At 42.8% G+C, this 24,520-nt stretch overlaps 1 protein-coding gene across 1 annotated transcript in view; it reads left to right on the plus strand.

Moving 5' to 3' along the window:
- The window catches only part of TAF4B (TATA-box binding protein associated factor 4b), a gene marked incomplete at its 5' end in the record, with an annotated part of 118,258 nt that extends 103,755 nt beyond the window's left edge, over nt 1-14,503 (plus strand). Inside the window, one exon of the mRNA XM_019541568.1 lies at nt 13,480-14,503. Within this exon, the coding sequence (XP_019397113.1) occupies nt 13,480-13,647 (168 nt within the window). The remainder of the gene's footprint in view (nt 1-13,479) is intronic.
- Nucleotides 14,504-24,520: the final 10,017 nt, after the last annotated feature.

Below are 24,520 nucleotides of genomic sequence, written 5' to 3' on the forward strand. Positions count from 1 at the left end.
TTTTTAAATTGATAAAGGATAAAGTAAAGTAATTTCAACATATGAAATTAACTCTTGGTTTGTTGCTTGAATGGAATGTTTTTTAACATATGTATCAATATTTGTCTTATAAATCTCACTTATCTCCAAAATCAGACTTCTTACAAAACAACATGTAATTCTTCTAAGATCTTATTGATACAATATTCCATTGCACAGTAGATGGTGTGAACTCCTTCATTATTAATTTATGTGGAGGCTTCTTTATATTAGTGTCTCAGGATATCTGACCAAGATTTAATGATTATTGAAACAGGATTTCTCAAGAACTTAATAGTTGGTGTAGAATAAACAGAAAGTAGGTCTGAAAAACATTTTAATATTTCAAGAAGCAGAGTGTTCACAAAACATTTGTGATAATGTGGCAGAACATTCTGAGCAATAAACATTCCATTCTTCAGAGAGGAAAGGAGATCTTTGAAACTGCGAGGTAGTACAGTATAGCCTGGGGCCCAAAAGCATTTGGGCACCTTTTAAAATCATCTTTTCAGCAACCGATCTGAGAGTTGGTTTAAAATTGCAAAATGCACTTTCTGCATTTGCAACATGAAATGAGTAAGCTTTATCCTCCAGTAAACTTACATTTCAGAATTTCCCGGTATATAGCAGCCGAATACATCTGTCTGTAACATTTGCATATCATCTTTCTGAAGTCTAATACCTGGACACACAGGTTTGATGGAAAGAATAATTCTTGCATTCCAATTACCTTATCAAATTTAATGTGAAATGTTACCTGTACCTTACTTCCTTAACTAAGAAACTTTTTAACTAGGACTTATAAGACTAAAACTAAGACTTTTTTTAACCCTGAATGTTTAGCTTGCATCTTATAACTCTTGCACAAAAACCGTCTTGCTGCCTTACACCTATTTTCAGTCTGTATTAGAGCAGAGAATGAGAAACTGTGGTGTTCAGCTTCTTTCTGTCCTCTCCTACTGTAACTCAGTCTTTAAAAAATAAATGGAAGTGTTTCAGACCATTAGTCAGTAATATAAACTAAAGCCCCAGGGTATTTGGAGAAGGAGAGGAAAAATGATTAGTTTATGAACTGTCTAGAAGACTTGAAATGTTTCAACCAGACATTGAAAGAGTTAATTTTTTACATTCAAACTTACCTTGATCTGGCAAAGGACCTGAGTGTGTTCTTGCCTCTTCAAGACCTCAATAGACTTGCCGTTCAGTCTTCAGTAAACTAATGATTCATTGTTCCTAACATAAAATAAGATAGAGACTGGACTAAGCAAAACGGTAACATTTCATTTCCATATCAGATTCACCATTTCGAAGGGATGGTGTTTCATTTTGCCATTTTGAAATTCCGTTCTGTTTCGTTTTGCTGAAACTTTTGCTGTTTCAACACGTTTCGCCCATAGGCTATAATGGGGAATCACAAAAATGCCTTTAACTTTGTCGTTTCTTGCCGAATTCAGATGAAAACAGCAGGGATGGTAGCCCCTTCTGAGGCCATGAAGCCTGTCAAGTTTCAAGGAGATAGGTGTAGGGGTTTCTGGGAAACCACACATCAAGCTGTTCAGAGAAACTCTTGACGTGTGAGAGAAGGCAAAGCAGGATGAAAACAGCAGGGATGCTAGTCCCTTCTGCAACATATGTTGTGCTTTCCTGCACAGTCAATAGGGATTGTCAGGGAAAACACAGATTTCTTTTATGTGGAGAGAGAGAGAGAGAATTACAAAGAATAACAAAAAGAGGATTTTGGGGGAGAAATAAATTGAAAGGAATGGATTAGGAAAAGGGTATTGGGGTATTTTGGAAAGGTTTGGATCCCACATGCTAGGAACAGACTAGCAAGTAGGAAGTGAGAGCCTTCCTGATGCTCTTGATGCTGCTGGCAGACACAGCTTTTGTAACCTGACAAAAGCATGACTGACACACCTTGTTTCAAACAATGCTTTTATGCTCCTTCTCCGTCCCTCCCCCAGAGCACTGGGATTGGAAGGGACCTCAGGGAAGGATCACAGTCACTGGCCAACTACACAGTCAATCTGAGAGCAGTCTTCTCCTCCCCCCCTTAGTTTGTTTTTCCCTGCAAGCCTGGCTTTGAAATTTTTTAAATGTTTTGAGTGCCCTTGTTTCGTTTCAAAGCTGTTTTGAAGCCCTGCGTTTCATTTCAGTGTTCCGAGCTCGAAACGTGTTGAAACGCTTTCGAAACAAGACGTCCATCAACATTTTGCACAGCCCTAAAATCCATCTAACCAGAATGTTTGCCCCATCTCGTCCCTAATGTCCTCTTTCCCACCAATGAATTGGTACATTTGGTCAAAATGACTCTTCACCCATAAAATAACTGTCCTTGTTCTCTCTTGCCATATAGTTTTGCTTCCTTCCTGCCCCTGGATTGGAGTTTCTTGATGGTGGTAAATGGTCCCAGGTGTAAGCCAGTCAGTCCTACATTCTCACACCATTTTGCTATGGAAAACCTTAACTTTCTTTGAATTCTGCATTATGGAAGAATTTAAAGACAAATCACCTGGAAGCTGATAGATGCATTAACATAAACATGTGATCTGCTATTAGAATAATTTTCTCTCTTACCACTCCATTATCTTTATACATTGTTTTTATATTTGAATTAGATTGCTATCTCTTGTAGACAGGGACCTACCCTTTTTTGTTCCGTTCCAGTATCCAGTAAACTGTATGTTATCATAACTAGTGATGTACGCCTGTCCCTGGATTTCAGAGGGTTACAGTGAAAATCAGTGAAGACTGTGAAACAAAGATAAGGCTAGTATTCTGGGGCTAGAGTCTAAGACCAATATAATGAGAATTATTTTTCATCTCTTGTTTGTGGCTCTTGTTAAGGTAGCTTGTTTTTCCCTTTATCTTGAACATTGAAGGCCAGTATTCAAAATGAGTAATCTGGGAAAGCCCTCTTGAGAATATCCCATTACAAAAATGCATGCTGCTTGGTTCAATTTGCATTCCAAAGTAACCAAAAAAACCCACACATCTTTTCAGTTGTGCCCTTCTATTTTACTATAACTATATATTTTATGATTCTAGACCCTAGGTGGGGTTGGAGTTCTGTTAGAGTAGCCATAATAATCCAGGAAATGTGAGATTTTTGGGGGTGATAACTGTTCTTGGATCAACTATATAATTGGGGAAGATGTTAGCCGAACTGTTGGGCACATGGGGCACCTATGCACATGCAGTGAGGCTGCTCTGAGGTGCAGTAATTACAGCGCTCCAGCAGATTCCAGTGTCATGTATCAGCACAGGGACACTGATGCACATGACACTCCAGCACTTTAATTAGAGCAGCTCTTGGACCTCCTCTAATTACAGCCTCCCCCCACCCCCACTCCTGAAGCATGTCTATAACCACCCTTAATGCTCTTTAGGCAGGAGAAGCTGGCTATACTTTTGGTCCAGTACAAGATATTCTCCAAAAAATCCTTGCTTCCTAACTGTGGGCATTGGGATACAAAAGGTGGAGCAGTCCTCGAGATTTAACTCTTTAGGTTTTTTGTCTTGCATCCCAAAAACAGGGAAATTTTACTGAATTGGAAGATGAGCAAACTTTATAAACTCCCTTGCCATATTTTTTTTAATTCTCAATAAAAGAGGAAGGACACATTTTTACCTTTGCAAAGAAAACCAGAATCTTCTGAGCTTTTGTTTTTTACTTTTTTCAAATTTAGCCATCTCTTAATGAGATTTCCCACGCATGGGCATGAACATAACTCATGAACTTGAATATAAAATGTAAAGATACAATCATATTTAACTGCTGGGTCAAAATAAAATGAGGACTGGCTTGTGCTTGCGTATCCTATGGGATATACCCAACTTCCATTCTGATTGGAGTGCTGAGTATTAGCATATCTGAAGCAGCTTAAGTTGCAAAAAATGAAGCTAGAAAGCAATTGCTTTAAAGCAGGGCTGGGCAAAATGGCAGATCCAGCTGGTAGCCAGACTCCATTTCCCAGCAGCTCCCAACGAGTCTGCAGAACCCTGCGCTGTCATGATCCTGGGGCCAGTGAGGCAGGCAGGCAGGGGCTGCTAGGAAATGGAGTGTGCCACTGGCCAGACTTTGCCCACCCCTGCTTTAATTCATAACTGGTCTACTTGTGTACAGATAGGCATTCAGAGGAAATTAATCAATTTGACTCGCTCGAGTATTTTACCTTCCACATTTAGGGTTTGTTGGCATGCATATTATTGATGGATTTTTGCTTGCATTTCACAAGTGTAAACTCTTTAAAGTGCTGTGCCTCCTTTAAATCATCAGACAATGAAAGAGTTAACAGACCAGTGGTACCTCAGCTGAACAGGAGAGTTGAAGTATTTCACAATCCTGAAAATGAGACCTGATTTTATTTATTTATTTATTAAATCTGCTGCAAGACCCCAGCACACCCATGTCAGATACAGATGGAGTTTATTTCAGCTGTGAATATCCTGGAAGTTGTCAGATTAGGCCATCCTCCTGATATAAAAAAATTCCATGTAAATAGGCTAAAATATTCTAGACTGCCATTCATGTATCTGAGAAATACAACTCCCTGGCCCATGTAGGGCTTTCTGTGTACAGAGACGAACTTAATTCTTTTTTGTGTGTGAAAGATATCTGCAATTTAAATGACTAATTGCACTGTAGCTTTAGGCTGAACATATTGGTAACACTTAAATGTTGATGACATGTGAAGGGTCAAGAGATTTATAATTTAGTTGACAATATATTGCTTAAAATGATGTGGCAAAGAGCCAGAAAATTTCAGCTTAATAATTGTCTGTTAACTAACATGACATATTTGTACAGTAGTCATTACCTCCAGGTACAGATTAAGCATCTGATGTAGCCATAGAAAGTGACGTGTGTACATGAATCTTGGGCATAATAGTGAATAAACTGACATTACATTTGCTGTAATTTGTTTCAATATGTAAAACATGTTGTTGCCTACATTTGATAGGACTTGTAGAAATGTCACAATGAAATCGAAAGAAAAATATGTAGCTGAATATTCTGTTTCATAGATCTGACAGCTTAGTGAAGCTCCTTTTGTAGACTAAAGATAACATCATAAATGTACACGTTTGTTTTCAGCTGCAAAAAACAGCTGGAGATCTAAGCCTTTCAGACCTAGCTTGATCTACCTTTTATAGTTTATAACTTTTTTAACAGATTTGTTTTTAAAAATTGACTTATTTTTCTTACACCCAGTTTTAAGAATTGTAGCTTTGTAGTCAGTACTGTGGATACAGGATTATAACTAGAAGACTGACATTTGCCAAAGTAGGGCTTCTTAACATTGCTTTAGTCTGGTTTGTCACTTAAAAAGCTATAAATATTTTTCACTAAATGCCCTTTGCTTTTTATGGGCTAAACTATGTCCTTTTGTGAAAACCCTTTTTTTTCCTAGCCCACTTGATTGATCGGTGTTTTTATGTTTGTTTGTTTTTTTAAACTCAAAGGCAAAATATTTCTCCTTTTTAGCTTTTAGATGCTTAACTATTTGCACCATACCTCCCATCCTTAATGATGTGGTAAAGAGGCTTGTGAGTTACCAGTGACCTTGAGAGCAATTCCATCTGGAGTTTTGTACTTGTTGCAAAGTAAAGTGAGGCTTGCAGACTAATAGCCATTCAAAAATGAAAATAAGTTCTCAGTGGCAGAACAGGTAGATGAAGCAAAAATACTTAATATTGACTGCAAAGGCAGATGAAGGCTGCAATAGATTAGAAACCTCCAGATGTCTAAGTTTTTTTTTTTTTTTTTCTTGACATCAGATTAAGGTTTCCTTCCTGTGAAGTATTGTGGGGATGTTGTTGTGCAGCAACAACATATTAAGAGAAGACGTGCACAGCCCTCTTCCATCACTGTAGGACTACTGTTGTAGGGTTAATGGCAACTGGGGTAGTTGCTAGTGATTTACCAGAAGCCTTTAGTCACGGACTTGCACAGAGGCAATGATTGTACGATGATAGATTTTGTACTTGGAACTGAGACAGGTATGCAATTTGGCAGCAGATTGATCTATTTAGGATCCATTCTGTATGGGGAATGGGCTAGAAAAAATGCCATAAAGTAGTCGGTCTCATTTCACCCGGCTGGAAAACCACATCCAGTGGGAGCACTCTTATCTACAGTCCAAATCAAGTGATGAAGTTTGCAATGTGGAATATCCTCACCCTTATGAACAACCCTAACAGTGACCAACTAGAGCAAAGGACAGCACTTGTGGTCAGAGAACTTGCATAATTTAATACTGACATTGCTTCACTTAGTGAGGCCAGACATACTGGATAGAGGCAGTTCATACAGCATAGTGGTGACTGCACCATCTTTTAGAAAGGAAAAGGTTGAAAGGACAGGGATGTTCATGGCATTGGTTTTGCTATCAAGACCAAGTTGCACCACTGCTTTCCTCACACTCATCTCTGTAGCTACTGAGCACTTCACAGTTTGTTTATTACATTTTACATTACATTACAATAGTTTTATTGAAAACTCTCTTCTGCCTCTGATTTTGCTGTACAATAATTCACAACAGAATTAGTAAATATACTGAAGTATAAGACTCTTGGAGCATACATGCTTATGCTTTATAATATCCCTGTTCCCCACTCACATTTGGAGTAAAAATTCTTGCCTTTAGGATTTAAGGAAGCAACTTCTTCACTTTTTAGAAAAGCAGATTGAACTTTCACACAGTAATAACAGATTGTTCAAAATCTAATCTTACGAGCCATTTATATTTAAACCTGCATAGGAATATTTATTCTGCCTTGAGCAGTTCACCTGGGGCCTGACCCAAAAACTCTCTGATATCAGTGGGAAGATTTCTCTTGTCTTCAATCGGCGTTGGATCTGGGTCTACATGTGTCAGCATTGCTCAGACCTATGTTTTTACCACTACTTAGAAGCATGTGATGTACAAGACTGTAATAATAATAAAAATATATAAACATTACTATATTAATTTTCTAATAACTGCTGCTCTTTCTCAAAAGAGGGGAATTTTTCTTATGCATCTTAAGTATGGAATTATTGATTCAACAAACTGAGAAAGCTTTGGAGACTTTTGAACGTATACTTTGGATCTTCGGTCTCTGACTGACCCAGGTCAAGAAAAACTTTACATCCCTAATATCTTATGAAAATTGCTGTCGTCTTTACTGTATACCAGAGTCAAGCATGGCAACCATACTTATGACTTCTGGTTTTATTACATGGTATATTAGATGAAATTCAGTGATATGTAGAGGACACTTAATCCTATGAAAAGAGGGGCAGGAAAAATGCTGTCTATTGGAAATTGTAAGAGTATATCCACACTTCACTTCAGCAGTATGTTTTGCAGTTTTAGATGTGCATGAGCTAGTTTTAAATTAACTAGCTTGGTTACTAATAGACGCAATTATCAGCAGCATGAAGTTCAGTCGGGCATAGCTGCTGGAGTAATTTAGCCAGGGTCCTGGGCAGTTTGTTGCCTGTACAGAACCCTGTGCTACTGGCAGCTATTCTCTTATCAGTGTCAAGGCTAGTTGCTTATGTCGCTCCTGCCTTCGCATGTAGATAAAGATATATATATCTCCTAGTTCTAAAACTTTCATCTGGATATAAAGACCTTACAAAGACTATGCTGATTGCTGACAGTTGTGCTCTTTCTAATACGGGAGAACCAAACAGAGTCCATACTTTAAAGAACTTAATTTAAAAGCTTCTTTAAATTAATTCTTTCTTAACCTGTTGTAATCCTCTTTCTTGCTCCATAGGAGTTTCTCTAGAACAGGGTTGGGCAAAATACAGCCCGTAGGCTGGATTTGGCCTGCGAGCCCATTCTATCTGGCTGGAGGGACCACTAAAAAAAATTAGAAAATAAATGTTCATCTGCCCTTGGTTCCTGAGGAACAAAGGCCAGTAGGACCCATGGGAAACCTGGTGGGGTCCCACAACAGCAGGGCCTGCCCCCCTTCCCCCCCAGCTGGGACTTCTGGCCTGGCACCACATGGCTGCCCCACGCTGGAACCACAGGGAAGTGGGGGGGGGGAAGGGCAGGGGAGGAGCCTGGAGAAAAGCTGAATATGGGTGGGGGGGAAGCGGCCCCTCACCTGCACCATGGCTGGTGCCCTGCACTGCAGCTGCTCACAGCCCACATGGGCAAAAAGTGCCCCGTGGCTGTGAGCGGCTGCAGCAGGGAGTGCTGGCCACGGGGTAGGGGAAGGGCCACTCTTCCCCCCCCCCCCCCCCCCCGCGCTCAGCTTTTCCCTGGGCGGCTTCCCTGCGTGAAGGAAAGCGGCCCTTTGCCCACCCCGTGGCTGGCGCCCCCCACTGCAGCCACTCACAACCTGTGCAGGGCTGTCCAGAGCAGGCACAGGTAGCCTCAGGTGGGCTGCAAGGGGCTGCTTTTCCCCCCAACCTGCGCTCAGCACTACCTTTTGACCCAGCTGCACTGCCAGCCTGGGCCCCGCACCAGGTCTGGGCTTGCCAGTTGAAGCTGTGCATGGTGACAGCAGCTGTGGCCCCCCCGCTTGCCGCGCTGGGCAGTGTTTGCCACTGCCGCCCCTGGGCTGCCCAGCACGTGAGCTCTGGACAGGCAGCAGCAGCCAACACTGCCCTGCACAACAAGCAGGGGGGCCACAGCTGCTGCCATGGATGGGCGAACCCAGAGCCGGGTTGTAGCCCAGGCTGGCAGCTGGACCAGGTTACAAGCTGGTGCTGAGCTCAGGGAAAGCAACCCCTCACTCGCCCCATGGCCAGCACCCTGTGCTGTAGCCAGCTGCAGCCTGTGTGGGGCTGCCTGTGCCTGCTCCAGACAGCCCCACATGGACTAAGCGCACCTGCAGCAGGGAGCACTGGCCATGGGGATTCCCTGCTGGCGAGCAGGGGGTTGAGGCTGTGTACTGCCCCCCACCTGTACTGTGGGGTTGGGGGGCACTGGGAGTGAGTGGGTGGGGAGCCAATGGGAGCATGGAGCCCGCACCAGTGTCCCAGGCCCAGTGCTGGCGGGGCCCAGAATAAGGTGGCAGGAGTGTGGGGTCCCAGCCGGCAGGGACTCTATGGAGCCAGGTCAGCTCCCTGCTTTCCCTGCTGGGGCAGTCCAGCCCAGCTCCGCAGACCCCTGCTAGACTGTGCCCCGCTGGTGCTGGCTTTGCAGCTGGGCCTCACCGGTGCTGGCCCTGCAGCTTGACAATTTCCTGGTTATGCATGGGGACCTACCAAATTTGGGGCTCTTCTCCCCCAGTTTCACAATCCAAGCACGACGCTGGTTGCCATTTTCACAGCAGAGCAGGCACCTGCACACTTGTGGTCAGGGGCCCTGGAAGTCCTTCCCTTCCCTGCAGGTTGAATGATGGCTATCTGGCCCTGGAAGTCCCTGGCCACCTGTCGTTCTCTGGGAAGGGGTGGGACTTCTGGGGACCCTCTGCTAATCAGAAGCGTGGCGGGGGTGGGGGGGAAGCTGTGCACAGTTGTGAAAATCTCCCCCTCCCTTCCCCTGTGCTGCAGGATGCCAGGCCTGCCTTCCTTTTTCTGTTTTGCAGCACTCTGTCTTCCTTACCTCAGCCATTTTTTTTCACTTTTTCACAGTCTCTGTGCTGGCGGGGGGTGTACCAATTTCACAGTTTCTGCAAAAATTACAAATTTGGTAGGTTCCTAGTTTATGCATAATTCTCAGGCTATAGGAGCAGACAGCTCTGTTCCGTCTTCTGTTTTCTTGGTCCTGGGCTGGGGTCCCAGCCTAGAGAGCATTATAAAGGTTGCTTGGTGTAAGGTTATGGTGTATGGTGGAGCGAGTTATTAAGCTGCATTCATCTACCTCAAGTTAGCGCAGCTACAGGATTATCTAAACGTGCTTTGCTTATATTCTTCCCTATCTGCTGTAGGTGGGGATTGGAGGTCACTGCCTTGGCCTGTTCCCAGGATAAAGCCTGTTGTCTGGGTACTTGGGTTTCTTCTATCCTTCTGTTTCCTGGTGGTATCTGGTTTTCACAGCGAAGCAGGGCTCTTATTCTGATGAGGCATTAGGTCATACTGAGTTCTGTCATTGGCACAGAGAACTGTAGTGTTTTTGGCAAATTCACTTAATGGATTTTTTTTTAGGTTTATTTCACTGATTTAAATGTACTTATTGTAAGTGAAAACTCCATCATTTCCTCATCTTGTCTCAAACCCCTATCCACCTGAGATTTGTGCCATGCTAGCTCTTTCCCTGCACTTCGTACTGACAAAATAATTCATAATTGAGAGTGTGTGAACCAGACTTCACTGTGCCTATTTAATAAATATTTATTGTATTAACTCAGATTTCCATCTGAGTTTGAGTAGGAAGGAGGATTGAGTTTTCTTAGAACCCAAAGGAATTTGGTATTTAATTTGTATCAACGGCTCGACAAATGGCACGTTTGTTCTAATACATTTCCCAGGGAAAAGTTAGCATTGCTCACTGGACTGGACATTAGAAGTCCTAGATTCTCATCCTGATCTTTGTTTTTTAGGCAAGTTGCTTTAATCTGTTTCTCCACTGTAGTTCTGGCCGAAACTGAGTGAAGGTTTTTTGGAGAGGGAGTTGCTCCTTGCCCCCCCTGCCCCCTCCCCCATACATTGCCTAGCAGAAGAAGCCTTGACCTTTGCTAGGGCAGTTAAGAGTGCGCCCTCTGCTGTTTAGTGACGCTTCACATCCTCTACTGTTGTAGGAGCCAAGAACCAAGTCTTCCTGAATTGAAGAAGTCTTTAGCATTAACTGTGAACTGGAATACATGCTAGATGCAGACAACTGGTGTGATTAGCCCAGTGCAGCTCCTGTGCCTACAGGAGCTGGTAAACACAGTCCTTGTTAGTTTTGGTTTCTTAAATGTGTGTTTGTGTGTATGGTTGTGCTTTTTTTTTTTTTTTTTTTTTTTAAGCAAAACACTCAAGGTTAAGTGTCAGTACAAGCACTTTCACTTCTTCCATAGTTCAAAGCAAAATTAGGTCAGAAAGTTGATGCGAGTGGGGAGGAGCAAAGACGAGAAGGAATTGGAATGATGCACTTTTGAGGATCTGCTAGGCTGTTCTCTGTAGTTCGCTGATACTTCAAAGGGAGTCTGTGCTGTAGGCAACCCAGTGTATTGTGTTAGATGAATTCCCCAACAGTTTAATTCCTTTTGCCATCCTGACAGTTAACTCTTTTTAGGTTTGTATCTTGCTGGACCCAAAAGACTGTGGAAGCCCAGTGGTGGCTTAAGTATGCGTTTTCTAAGGGTTTTGGAAAGGGGGCGGCTTGATGGGAGGGTGGGAGGCAGGGCTTAACTTTTGGGGAAATAAACCTGGAGAATGTAGTGACTAGCTTGTGCATCAAATGGCTAGTTTGCAAGCCACTGATCTCTGATTCTTTTTTTGCTATTGAGTCATGTTGATGCCAGCTGCTTATTGAAGTTGGAAATGTGACTTTGCTACCTCTTTAAAATGGACTAGTATCCATAAAGGCTTTTTGCCTTCTGGAAATTGTATTATGGTATAATGTGTTCAAGTAGAAAGATGCACTGGGCATGATTTCCAAGGACTTGAGGCTTTTCGGAAAGTATTATCAATTTAATTTATCCTTCAGGAGGGAGAGCCCCACAAACATAGACAGCTTGGGACCCCTGCTTTGTGCAACTTCCTTGCAGCACTGACAGGTCTCAAACCAAACTTTGGGACTTGGTGGGCCCACTTTTTTTTTTTCCCCAAGGAAATGAACAGGATTGAGATTTTTTTTTTTAGTTTTTAAAAGTAAGACTTCTAGTCTAATTATTATTTGGAGAGTGAGAATACTTTCACCTCCATAAAGTTCCTTGAATTATAAAGGACATTGCTGTTGGGTTACTGCAGATCCCTTAGGGTTTGTTTCATTTATAACATTGCCTCAGGCCTTCTGCTGCATCCTGTTGGATTGACCTCGTTTTCAACCCTGTGCTGGCAGCTGCACTGCGGAGCGCTCTTTTTCCCTGGATCCTTCAGGGTTGTCATATGACAAACTTGAACTGTGACCCTTTTATGTCTTACCATGACAGCAGTGCCCTCTTTTTGCTACGTGGCCGGCAGTCTTCCCCACACGCACATTTGTTCCAAGCCATTTAACAAACTGAAAGTTTCAAATGATGGCATTTCATAGTTTTAAATAGTATTGACTGTACAACAAATGAAATGGTGCTGAATACTGTGTGCATTGCTAGTTGGGAATAACAGCTGTTTTTTCAGCAAACCAGGCTGTCTTATCTCTGGGTGAGGGAGTTGCATCTTTCTTGATTTAATGTTAAATCTCTCCTTTTATAATAACTCTTGCATTCAGTGCTGTAGACTCTTCCACCGGTGTTTATTTCTAATATATATTTTTAATCAAATTTCTCTAAGCAAAGTTGACAAAATATTTTTGCTGATTTCTTACAAGGACTGTTTTAGGGTAAGAATTGATATAGTTAAGATTGCATCTAAGTAAGGCCATCTCCAAGTGGTATTGAGGCTAGCGGGCATCGCCTTGCTGAAGTTATGGAGACTGAGCGCTTGTATTTGTACAAATTGCATTCATTACCAAGAACCCTCCAGTAGTGATAAGAGTCTGGCTGGATAGTGCAGATTGGCTCCAAGATAAGTGGCCAGTCTATTGTTCAGTTCCGGTAATCGTCCTTTTTTCCTAATAAGAAATCTTTGGGCATTTCTGAATGGGTGGTGGCTGTGCACAAGCTCATGGTAATAGTCTAAATGTATAACGGCTAACCATTGTCATTTCCCTTCCAGTCAAATTTTCATACCCCCAAAAATCTGCTGATTGACAGGCAGATTAGAGGCCAGGAAGTCATTCCATGTATATGCTGATACTTTAATTTTATATATTTGCTGTCTTGAATAATGTGGTAGGAGACCTTTTATTTTTCAACTTTCTCAGACAGATGGCTGTGTGATTGGTAGTTTGTTAAAGTGCTCTAGTTTTCTTTTTACCATGTTTACCATATTTTAATACTTCAGTTCATTCTCAATGATACCTTTCTCTTTTGAGGTGGCAAACTTTTGAAGAATATAAGTGCTTGTGGGTGGAAGTAAGCATTTAACCCAGAATTTACCCTACAAAATTGTGTTCCCTGTTAAGTGGCAGTGTATTTCTACTGAAAGCGGGGAGGGAAGAGGCATTGCTTATAAGTACTTGTTTATCAGTGTCTGCATTTAATCTGTGTAATCATTTGCCATCGTATTTAGCTTGACATATTTTCTTCCTGCTGTTGAAGTGACCAATTACAAGTGCCAAGCACTTTGTAGAGTAACTAGTAGTAACTGAAAATAGGGTTTATGTATTGCTTGTGTGTTTTTCTTGGAAATACATACTTAAGGTTGAGTAGCGCCATGTTCTGCGTCATCTGATGCTTGTAGGATTTATATAATTCAGCCCATTCAGAATAAACTACTGTTTGAAAAGCAAGTACCTTATATATTTTTCCCCTTTACCTCTTTAGGGCTTGAATGGAAATGGAACGGCTCTTGGATCATCTGGTTTTAGCCTTACAAAACAGCTGCTTCGTCCAAGAATAACACGTGTCTGTCTCAGGGACTTGATATTCTGCATGGAACAAGAGAGGGAGATGAAGCATTCTCTAGTCTTGTACCGTGCTTTTCTGAAATGATGATTCAAATCTTGCATTTTGATTCTTGCTGTCTACTGCCAAAGAAAACACTGAAGCATTGTTGCACTGTCCTGAAATTCCAATTTCCGGAAGATGATCCGTTAAAAGGATAAGTTTTTGTTTACAGATTAAAAAATATATATATATCTAATTTAGCACCTGTAGGGGGGTTTTAATAAATAGTATTTGGCTTAAACCACTCTGTAAACCAGTGAAGACACTGAGCACACACAAATACCCAACTACCTGCATGCATTTAACTGTCTTGCAGGCTGAGGGCTTGAGACATGTACTGAGTTTATGTACGTCACATGCTTCAATACTCCAAAGTCCGCAACATCTGTTCTATGTGTAGTGCCTTTCTCTAATCCAGTCTTATTTAGGGAAACAAATAAAAATTTTATAGGCACCGTGCAGCATGACGAATGTATTTAATCATGAACCAGCAGTCAGTCAACAAGCTAATGTATTGCCTGACTCGGCATCTCCTTCAGTTTCTTTGTTTGAGAATTACTAAACTATTTTAAAGAGAACAAGGTAGAGAGAGGTGGGAGGGAGCCCTTTCTTTCTTTCTTTCTTTCTTTCTTTCTCTCTCCAGAGGAAGAAAATAAAGGTGAGTATAAATGCACAAGTTCCTGTGATGAGTTGCATGTCCACTGGGTTTGGAAAAGATGAGATTTGATAAGAGTTGATAAGACCTGGAAAAACAAAACAAGCTAGACCTATATGTCTCCCTTAATAGTTATCTGAAATAGCAACAAGATCAACTAAATCTTAAAGGAGCAAAAATTCAAAAGTAACCTGCCTTGACTGCAAAAAAAAATTGTAAATGTGAAAAATTCTAAGATTTTACAGTTAAAGAGAAGAAAAAAAACCCAACCAAACCAAAACAACCTTTTAAAAAAAGAGAGAAGTGCTTGCAAGGGGCAGAGCATTCACTTTTCTGAGAATGTAAATTTGATTACCCTGATACCTGTGCTATCATAAAGATGTGCAGAATATCGTAATTTGGAATATAAGGAAACAGCTTGAAAAGTAACTGGTTGAACCATTTGCCTGGTTCCTGGTCAGTAAAGGCAACCCTGGTTTCTCAAGAAGACAATAAGTCTGAAGACCTCTATGTTGGTAAAAGGGAGAGAACCCCTTCCTCCCACTACATTTCTCACCCCATGACATAGCACTGTATAGCATGGCTACCTGACACAACTGGTAGGGAAGGAGTGACTGTATGAAATGGCTTCATGCTGAGATTTCTTTAAGGAAAAAAAATCCTGAGGCATGCTATTTAACTTTTTATCGTGGGGAAAAAAGAAAAAATTCTCCTCTACCAGGACCACTGCAAACACTTACTAAAATACAGTGAGTGCCAAATCAGTTGTGGGTCTTTGTTTGTTTTTCTTTTTCTTTTTCTCTTTTTTTGGGGGGGAACAATAGCAAACAAAGTTAATAATTGAATGCTGTAAATGTATTTATATGTACATAAAGCATATATATAAAAAGCAGTACTTTGACTCTAAAGCTATAGTTTGCAAGATATTGATGGCATCAGGCAAAATTGTTTTGTATAATTAAATGCTTAGCTTTACTTTTTATGTAAAGTGCAGCATTTTTCCATATTTGTGTACTGTATCTTGTTGATCAGATGTTTAAAATTATTTTAAATACTGCATTAAAGCAATTATTTTATTAAAAATAATAAAGTGGATAATATTGTTCTTGTATGCTAGGGATTATGAACTCATGTCAGAAATTTGATTAATGGTACAGTCTCAAGTAAGATGAGATGGAGTTCTGTCAGATGTGGTAATCAGCACAGGATATACACAGGAAGCTGCAAGTTGCTCTTTTATATGTTGGTTTGTTAAGCATCTACCCATTGCAGTCTGTAATCATAATTAGTAATAGAAATAGGAAGGGACTCCAAAACAAAAAAAACCCTAACTCTATTTGTTGATTTCCAACATGTAAGCCCTTGGTTGTGCTATGTGCCCATAACATTAATCGACAAGAAAAAGCCCCCTTTTTATATCTGAACAAAAGTCGTTAACTTGGATATTGTGGTGCAGACAGTCTACACGCTTCATTAAGTGAGGGGCCCACGCACTTCTTTTGCCCTGTGCAGAGTGCACTGGAGCCAATAGGAGTCCTCAGTGCTTTATGGATCAGGCCCTAAATGATATAACTATAGGCATTTTTAGGGTGAGGCAGATGAACTTCCTTGCTATTTTAAAGAAAAAAGCAGGGAGGGGGTTTAAAAGGTTACTAAGGGATTTCTTTTGCCCTTTCAGGGTGTAAAGGGAACTCAGATGGGTGGTTTTTTGCCTGATTTCTGACAGTTCATAATTATGAAGGAAGTCGATGCTTATGTATATGAATAATTTATCATTGAGGCTGGAAATTATACTGCATTTTTGCAGGGGGATGACTTGTCTGTCATATATGAAATTCACTCAATGAACTAACTACATGCCCAACCAGTAGGTTCCTTAAACAGTGTCCAAGTCTTTATGCTTGCAACTTTTAAAAATTATGCAGTCCATTTCTAGATCTTGTTAATTCATGTGTGCAATTGCTTTTTTAAAAAAATCTATTTGGAGTGAATAATCTGACACATCATCTGTGTGTCTGTTACTGAAAGCCAATTCATATACTGGTCTAGCTCCAGAAAGCCTGCCAAAAATCTGCCAGTTATGTCTCGAGTTGTTTGGCGTGCCAGCTCTAATTATTTAAGTTGTTTGTATAGGTTCCTTACTTCTGGCCCTAGAAGCTGAGAAGGGTTGTGTATTTTATAAATTAGCACTCATGCACACCTGTGTAGAAAGGGTATGAGGTAAAATGAGTAGTAGGCTGTAAGTACCCTTGTAGAAGAAAAATCATACCTATTGAATTATAACTGTTCCCAAGTGTGAAAACTACCAAGCTGGCTGCTAACGAGGGAGGGGGGGGAGGGAAGAGAAAGGGGAAGAATTCCTGAAGAGATGCATTAGATTACATTTGAAATCCTTTGACACTTTTGTGCATAGCAGTTGGTTGGAGGGTGAAATGCCTAACGGCAGGCCAGCTGACTTGATACTCCTACACAATGCTGAGCTGTGCAGGGAAGAGAGATTCCCTTTGAAAAATAACTGATCCTTTTGGAATTTGTAAGAAGGATGGCCGTAAATGCCAAATCTTAAAGGGGGATAGTTTGCTAAAGCTGTTCTTTGCTTTGCCAAGTTAAAAGTTTCTTGTATTCTGGCATAAGGGCTCTGTTTTCAACTAGAGTATACTTAGAAGCCTCTTAATAGAGGAAATGGTAGATACCAGCATGTAATCTGCAAATTATGCAGATTAGACTTCCTTTCATTGCTAGAGAAAGATAGGCAAATAACTTTTACTCTTCCAGTCTACTTTGAATTCTATCCAGCCATCTCTTTTTTTTTCCTCCTGATTCTCAGCGGTGAGAAATCTATTTGTAGTTCTCCCTACCCCAACCAGGAGTTACCACCAAGAGTACAACCAAAGTATGAACCTGTTTAGCCTTCAACTTTGTGCGTCTGCCCTATTGCATCAGTTACAGTTGCTGAAGGGTTTTGGGGTTAAGAGAACAGATTTTTCTGTTCAAGACTTGGCTCTTAATCCTCTTTTTTTCAGAGTTCAGTGTTGTTTGGTCCTGTAAGGTGGTAGCGATGGCTTCTTAATACTCTGAACAAGGTGATAGTGGGAGGAAGGTACATAGGACCAGAACACTAATGGTTAGCTCACTCTTCCAACTTCAGTGTTTCCCTTCATGCCACTCTCCAGCTGGTACAAGCCTCTCTGTCCTAGAGACAGTTTATGAGCTTGTGATCTACTAGATAGAACAGCTCTGGAAATGGACTCCCCTTGAGTGTCTACCCAGGCAATGATAGGAGACTTTTTTCCACGCATAAGTTGAGATTGGTATCTCTGGCTTTTTCCCATGCTACACAGGAAAATGTGTTGGAAGACTTGTCTTTCTACAAACCCAGGATACCCAGTAATTAGCATAGTGTAGCTGCAGGGAAGCTCAAATTTTGCTATTCTTTCCAAGGCGGGGAAAATGTGCCCTAAGCTAGGGCAGTCTTGGGAAGAGAGTGAGTCAGAGAGCTGTCTCTGTCTCTAGTCAGGAGCAAACCAAGCTTAGAAAAAACTTCTCAAATCAAATTATTTCCAGAAATCATTATCCTTGGCTTGTATGTGCTTCATTTTCCTAACAGCCTAACACTTTAGAATGTTTTATTTGCCTTTCGTGTCTGAAGGCTTCTTGCTCATGGTTTTCAAGAGAGGAACTTTTTGTTTTAAAATGCTGCTGTTCTTTCTAATAACTAGAGTTGCTTAAACCATTTAATTTGCACTGGTCCCAAGATGCATGTCACCTAGAAGAAAACAGAGTAGATGCCTTCTTTGCATTCTTGGGGGGTGGGGGGAGGCACAGTAGTACCTCTACACAAGTCTAACAAGATGAGTATCTACCCAGAGTTTCTCCTCCTCCTGTCTTGGATAGTATGAGAGCACTATTGCCCTTACCACTGCGGGGAGGAAAGGAGGAGGAAACGTTTGCCTGCCTTTCCTCTAGATACCTAGCACTGTACCCCACTGAAGGTCAAAGGATGTATTGTAAACCACTGTGCATTATATCTTATAGCTGTGAAGTAGGAAGAGGTTTCTGGTGTCCACTGTAGAACATCATAGAAAGCATCTGTCCCTGGCCTATCTGCTGATTCATGCTGGTAACTCAGTGTTGCTAGTTTGCTAATTTCCGTACTAAAGTCACTTGTGTCCTGCAGTGACTCCACAGCCCACAGGCTACTCTGTGCCAAAGCAGCCCCACACCATGAATCTCAAACTAGCTTAGAGTCCATGTTCTAAGTGTGCCTGTAACTTCATACCTCTTATGCCACACACGACAGAGAAACACCCAGGAGGCTATTGCCCTATGCCAGTTATCATGTGGTTATCGGCAAAGACTGCGCTAATGTCTCCACCCTGATTGGGAGCAAGGTTTTGAATTCAGACCTCCTATATCCCTGGCATATCCCTTAACTACTAGGCTAGGGTGCAGTCAGGTAGGATTTTCTCCTCACTACCTTCTTTATGGTTGTTCTAGGTTTATAAATACTCAAAACAGTCCCTAAAGCAAGGACTTAAACGTGATGCTTCCACATTAGAGGCAAGCATCTGAGCCACTAGACTACAAATACAGCCTTCTGCTTTTTCCATTTTTTCTGGTTGATAAAAATAGCTCCACAAGGAAAAAAGGTCTTTTAGGCACATGGCCTTTGCAGTTAAGAAATTCCCCTGGGATCAAAGTAGAAATTTAAATACTTCAAGCATGTGCCCTTGGATGGCTTTCACTTTCTTTCCCCTCCTGGAGTTACGTCTGGGGATTCTAAGCAGAAGACGGTGCCTCTCTCTTTCCGGGAAAACACGCTCAGCTACTTCCGTATCTCCTTCAAGCATCTGGGCCTTAGCCCTGTCTGCTACCAGTCACCTTCCTTCTCTTACCATCTCTTCTCCAAGTTGCATGTACACTGTAGGCTCACCCTCATCTGCTCAGAGCCCTGGTGGCCTGTAAAACCTAGCTACCAACTGCACCTCTCCCTTCATCTCAGACTGCTGCTCCCTGTGTGCAGATGGATTTCTGTATTCCAGAGGAGAGGTAAAAGTCTCCACAGGAGTAAAAGGAGTTTGTAGGATAGTTACCTTCTACCACCCCAGCCATTGGCTTTGTATGTAGGAGCCTCAGGAACACCCAAGCAAAGGCCTCAATTACTATTATATTTATGGACACTGAGTGAGCTGCCACTCAGACTAGGCAAACACAAAGGGTAGGGAAGAAATTATTCTTAACCCTAGAGAAATGAAATGATTTCCCCAAAGCCACACATGGAGGCTGTGGCAAGACTGGGGTTAGAGCTCCCAAATCCAGTGCCAGCACAGTATTGCAATTACAAGGCCATCCTTCCACTCTTACAAGCCTAAGAAGCCACAGAGGCTGTGAAGCATGTTACTGGCACCCTCATTTACTCCACAGCTGGAGTATTAGTAGCAAGCCCCTCTGTGCAGCTCCTGAGGGGCAGCAATTGGAGCAAAGCCTCCCCTTTCCTTCCCCCTAAGTGTAATAGTAATGGTGCCTCTCCTTACCTTGGAATGAATAGTGCCCTCTTTCCACAGCAGCTGCCACATATTTTCCTTGCAAGCAGCCCTTTCACCCATGATGCAGCTGGTGGTAGCATTGCTCTTTTTGCAGTTCCCTTGGGTGCTGGAAAGCAGAGCTAGTTGGATGGATTTGCCACACCCATGCTCCGCTGCTGGTGTGGTGCTTTTTCTAAAGGGAAAGGTATCGTCCCATACAATCTATAAACTACATAGGTCTGTGCTGTGTCATAGTTGATGGTAGTCTTGACACCCTAACCTGTCACAGGTAAAGTAGGGGAATCATGGCAGCCTGTGTTCTGCTTCCATAAAAGATTGCCAGTATATGGCAGTATATGCTCGAGATCCCAGGTAGAGGGCCATGCCTCTCTGCCTCCCCCGCCCTCTCCCATACCAATCTGACCCCAAACGGAGCAGAAGCATCTGTCTGCTTCACACCCAGATACATAGCTCACCTTCACTACAGTTGCCCAATTCAGTCCTGCTGAATCGGCTCCTCTGCAAGTCCTGTCTTGTTTAATTTGTCACTCAGTCCTTCCACCACTGCTGGTCAGCTGACGGTGCCACAAAAGAGTCACAAAATTGGTAAAGTTTAAAACCTATTTCTTCTCTCTGTGAACCCTGAGAATGGGTGTGGTTTGAGAGAGGGGCTAGGACGATGGGAAGGGAAGGAAAGAGTTCTTTAGTAGGTGTGTTGTGCTGGCTGAACTTTCTGATTGCATTCATTTTGTTGGATTTTTACCTAGTGTGTTCCTGCACCCATCTTTTGACCACTCCAGTGCTTTCCCTGTGTTTGAGTTCTGCTATTTATGTTAGAAACTTAATGTGGAGATTTAGGAGTAGAAAGCCTCCCTGGCTCCCAAGTTTCAAAGGAAAAGGAAGAGCAGGAGGAGTTCCTTTACCTGTGCAGTTGTATGTCTCTGTGGAAAAACATCTGGACCACCTACCATCAGCTAGGTAGATGCATTGCTAGCAACTGTGCTGTAAGATGGGGGAGGCTGACATGTGGATACAGCTGTAGCACAACTGTCACTGCAGCCATTACTCAGGTGAAAGCCAGTCTATTTCCTAGTGGTGAGTGAGTGAAACAAGCCAGAGCTAGTCCTGTCCAGCTCATGATCAACGGAGGCTAGCACCCTGGCTCTACCTGCAGCTTAGGTTCTGTGAAAGAGTACACTTTCAGGCAGTGTGACTGGGTGGAGTGGAGATTGGGACAAGAAAGAATAATGCAGAGGTAGGCAACCCCCAGCGTGGGTGACAGATACTGTAGCGCGCAAAGGCATTTTGCTTGGCACATGCGCCTTGGGATGGGTGGCAGGGAATGGGTCAGGGCCAGATCCATCCCTATGGGAGGGGGGCTTTGGGGGCCCCAGGGACAGTGCCGTACTGGCCCTGCCATGCACTGCCAACTCCACGCTCCGGCCACTTGCCAGGCCCCAGCCCTGCACACCCCTAGGGATAGCTCTGGCCAGGGCTATGCTGCTGCAACAACTATAGGGTCCCTCACAGGTCCCCTGCCATCTGCCCCTAGCACACCAATATCTTACAAGCCAAAGTTGCAAGTGTTTTTGGCACTCTACCCAAAAACATTGCCGACCCCTGGAGTAGTGGCTGAGGCTGCTGCTCTGCAGCACAATCTCTGTTCTTCTAATGGCAAGTCTAGGTAGATAGGTAGTACCCAACTTGCACCACTGGGTAACAGCTGGTAACAACGCCCAGCAACTGCTTACCAAAACTCCCTAAGACAAGGATAGGCAATTATTTTAGCTGGAGGGTCACTTAATGAGTTTTGGTGTCCTCTTGAGGGCCACTCTCTCTGTGTCTCTCTTTCTCTTCCCCAATACCCACACAGCCCAATCACTCTGCCTGGAGCTGCAGTACACCCCACTGTTCACCTCGCCCAGAGCTGCTGCGTGCCCTGATTCCCACTCCAGCGGAAGCTGTACTCTGCATCTACACCTCTGTTGCAGAGCCATGAAGTCAAACTGGTCGCAGAGCTCACCAATCACTATCAACACGTAGTTCTCATTTATCCTCAGGAGTTATAGGCATGCAAAAGAAAGTGCATGGACCATTTCCCCACTGTGAAATTCCCAGCCTGCTTCCATTGTTGCAGCCCTCTAAGACCTGCTAAGCTCCTCTAGCAATTTTTTGCAAGACACTTATCACTACCTGAGATTTCTACACACCACATGCAGTACCCACCACTGCCACTCTGGGAGCAGTGTTGCACATGCCGCACTGGGTCTGGAATGGGCATTGTGAACCCCAGAGCAGTGCACAGAAAGACTGAGGCAGGCACCACATGTGGCACAGACCCCAGAGTGACCAGGGTATGCGCTGCGTGCAGCACAAGTCCTGGGACTCGAGCACAGTGCTGCTCCAATATATGCTACATGTGGGTCTACTCTGAAACTTAGGTACAGCACCAGGGGAAGGAAGACAGGAATTTGTGGGCTGGATCTTTCCCGTTAGGCTGCATCTTCAACACCCCGATCTAACCCAACTTCTTATCCCATTTGAGTGCCATATCTAGGATACTCGAAACACTACAACGTTACTTTGTAAATGGCATGTGAATAATCTTCCCTTCGGACCTTCCCATCAAATTCCTCAAAGTTTTCAGGCTTTAAAATAGCTTCCAGGCTGCTTGTATGAAGAAATATCAAGTCAGGCCTCCTGGTTGCTGTATATGCCTTCAACATAGCAAATCCTTCCTTCTTTCTGAAGGAGAGAAACAGTTAGCAGATTCCTAACACTTGTTGCAGCCTTCAGAAAGAATGCTGTGATTTAGTCAAAGATGAATTTAACTCCCTGGCCCATCATAGACATGAGTTTGATGCTGGGTGTCTGTCTTTTTAACAGTAACCCTTAGCCAGATGAAATCAGCTTGTGGGGTGGGGGTGTGGGGGGGGTAGCTTTCCTCCACTTGTAATGTGCACAAGTCAAGGCAAAGATGCCAACTGTCTGCCCCGTTCAGGTTTTGGCTCCCCATGGGCCTGCTTCTCCAGTAGAAGATCCTGCATGCAGCAGCAAGCCTGCTCTCCATGTGTTTCACTATAGCACCCATTTTTCTATTGTGAACCTGGTCAAGCCTCTTGCCAACATATGCAACAAGCTATTGTTAAGGAATTGTTTGAGTCATCAGCTGAGCCCACACCCACACTCCCTTTTTGGATTTTACGCACAGGCAATTCACCAGAGCTAGCATAGTTTGGGTGTGCTGTACCTCCCACTTAATTCAGCATGGGTTAGAGACGGCAGCTGCCTCAGGCAATTGGAGCTCGACTAACTGGCACCACACTTGTCCCACCTGAGCTCCCTGTTCCCATTCTTACCACCCAGGCTTTTTCTCAACAATACGAGGTGGCTGGACCAAAACAAATGGCAAGAAGCTGCCAGTATGTATGATGTTGTTCTTTGTAGCCTTCTCTTTCCTTTCTAAGCTCTTTTCATTGAAGATTGTTCCCTCTCTTTTCGCCCCTATTGCCATCTTCACATGCACTACTAGGTGACACAGTGCGGGTGCAGGAGTCAGCTGCTTTTTTAACCAGCCAGCAATGCCTCCTAAATTGTGCCTTCTCAATGTGTGGGATTGGGAATTCAAATTAAACCCAACTGCTGTCATTATTGCTATGCCACAGGCTTTTAGCCAATTTATCTGAGGGTGTATTGTGGGTTGTTTTCTTTGGGTTTGTTTTAGTTGTTTGACAAGGGGCATCTAGTGTTCAGCCTGCTGCCCCTTTTCTTATTTTTTAAGCACACAGTAGAAAATGTTTTGTGTATACTATGTATTACAAAGAGACAAGATGAAAAAGAAGAGAACCTGGCTGAAATACTCAACTTCATAGGGCTGGTGTATTATAAAGCTAGTGTGCATGGGCCTGAGGCCTTCCAGATAATATAATCTAGTACGTTGAGATCCCCTGATGAAAGGCACTATATATGCAAAGTGCTTTATAAACATTAATTAGTTAATGCTGCCAAACTTGCCAGTGGCAAAAAAGAAACCAAAAAAACCACCCCTCCCTCCCTCCGGTCCCTAACTACACAAAGTTAATACTTCTGTGTGTACAAACTTGGAGCTTGCTTTAATTTCAGTTTACTTTATGGTAGGTGCAAGCACTAGAAAGGAATAGCTCCCCTCCTCCGGCAAACTTAAGGGGAAGTAACATAGTGGCTTCTTCCAATCATATGAGTGCCTTCCTTTCCTTTTTTGTGTCCTTATGTGACAAGGTATTTAGCAGAATTCACAGATTCATTAGCATCTAACAGGGCCACACTGTGAGCACTTTAGCTGTGGCCTATATGCCTGCTGCTTTGTTGGTAAGAGACTGGAGTATTGATCCTGTGATTTAAACCACAGTGTTTTTCAATTCAATTTTAAAACTCTCATTTAAAAACCTTCTGTTTACATTTCAGTGTTGACTTGACATGCACCAGATCAGCACTCGGGATCTCAATATTGTGCTGTTAGGCAGGAGGGCATGACACAAAATTACACACACACACAACACTATGGGTTCACACATGCATGCACGTACACAAACATGCACTTCAGTGGCTGTGTGTGTTAACACTAGGAGGCACTTGGGGTTACTTCGGGTCACTTGGTGCTAGGATTACTTGGGATCACTTGGCCCCAGGGTTACTTGTGGTCAGTTGGTGCCCTAGGGTTACTTGGAGTCACTTGGGGCTTGGGGTTATGTGTGTTCAC

Source organism: Crocodylus porosus, unplaced genomic scaffold (assembly GCF_001723895.1).
Source record: "Crocodylus porosus isolate Cpor-Errol unplaced genomic scaffold, CroPor_comp1, whole genome shotgun sequence".
NCBI lineage: Eukaryota > Metazoa > Chordata > Crocodylia > Crocodylidae > Crocodylus > Crocodylus porosus.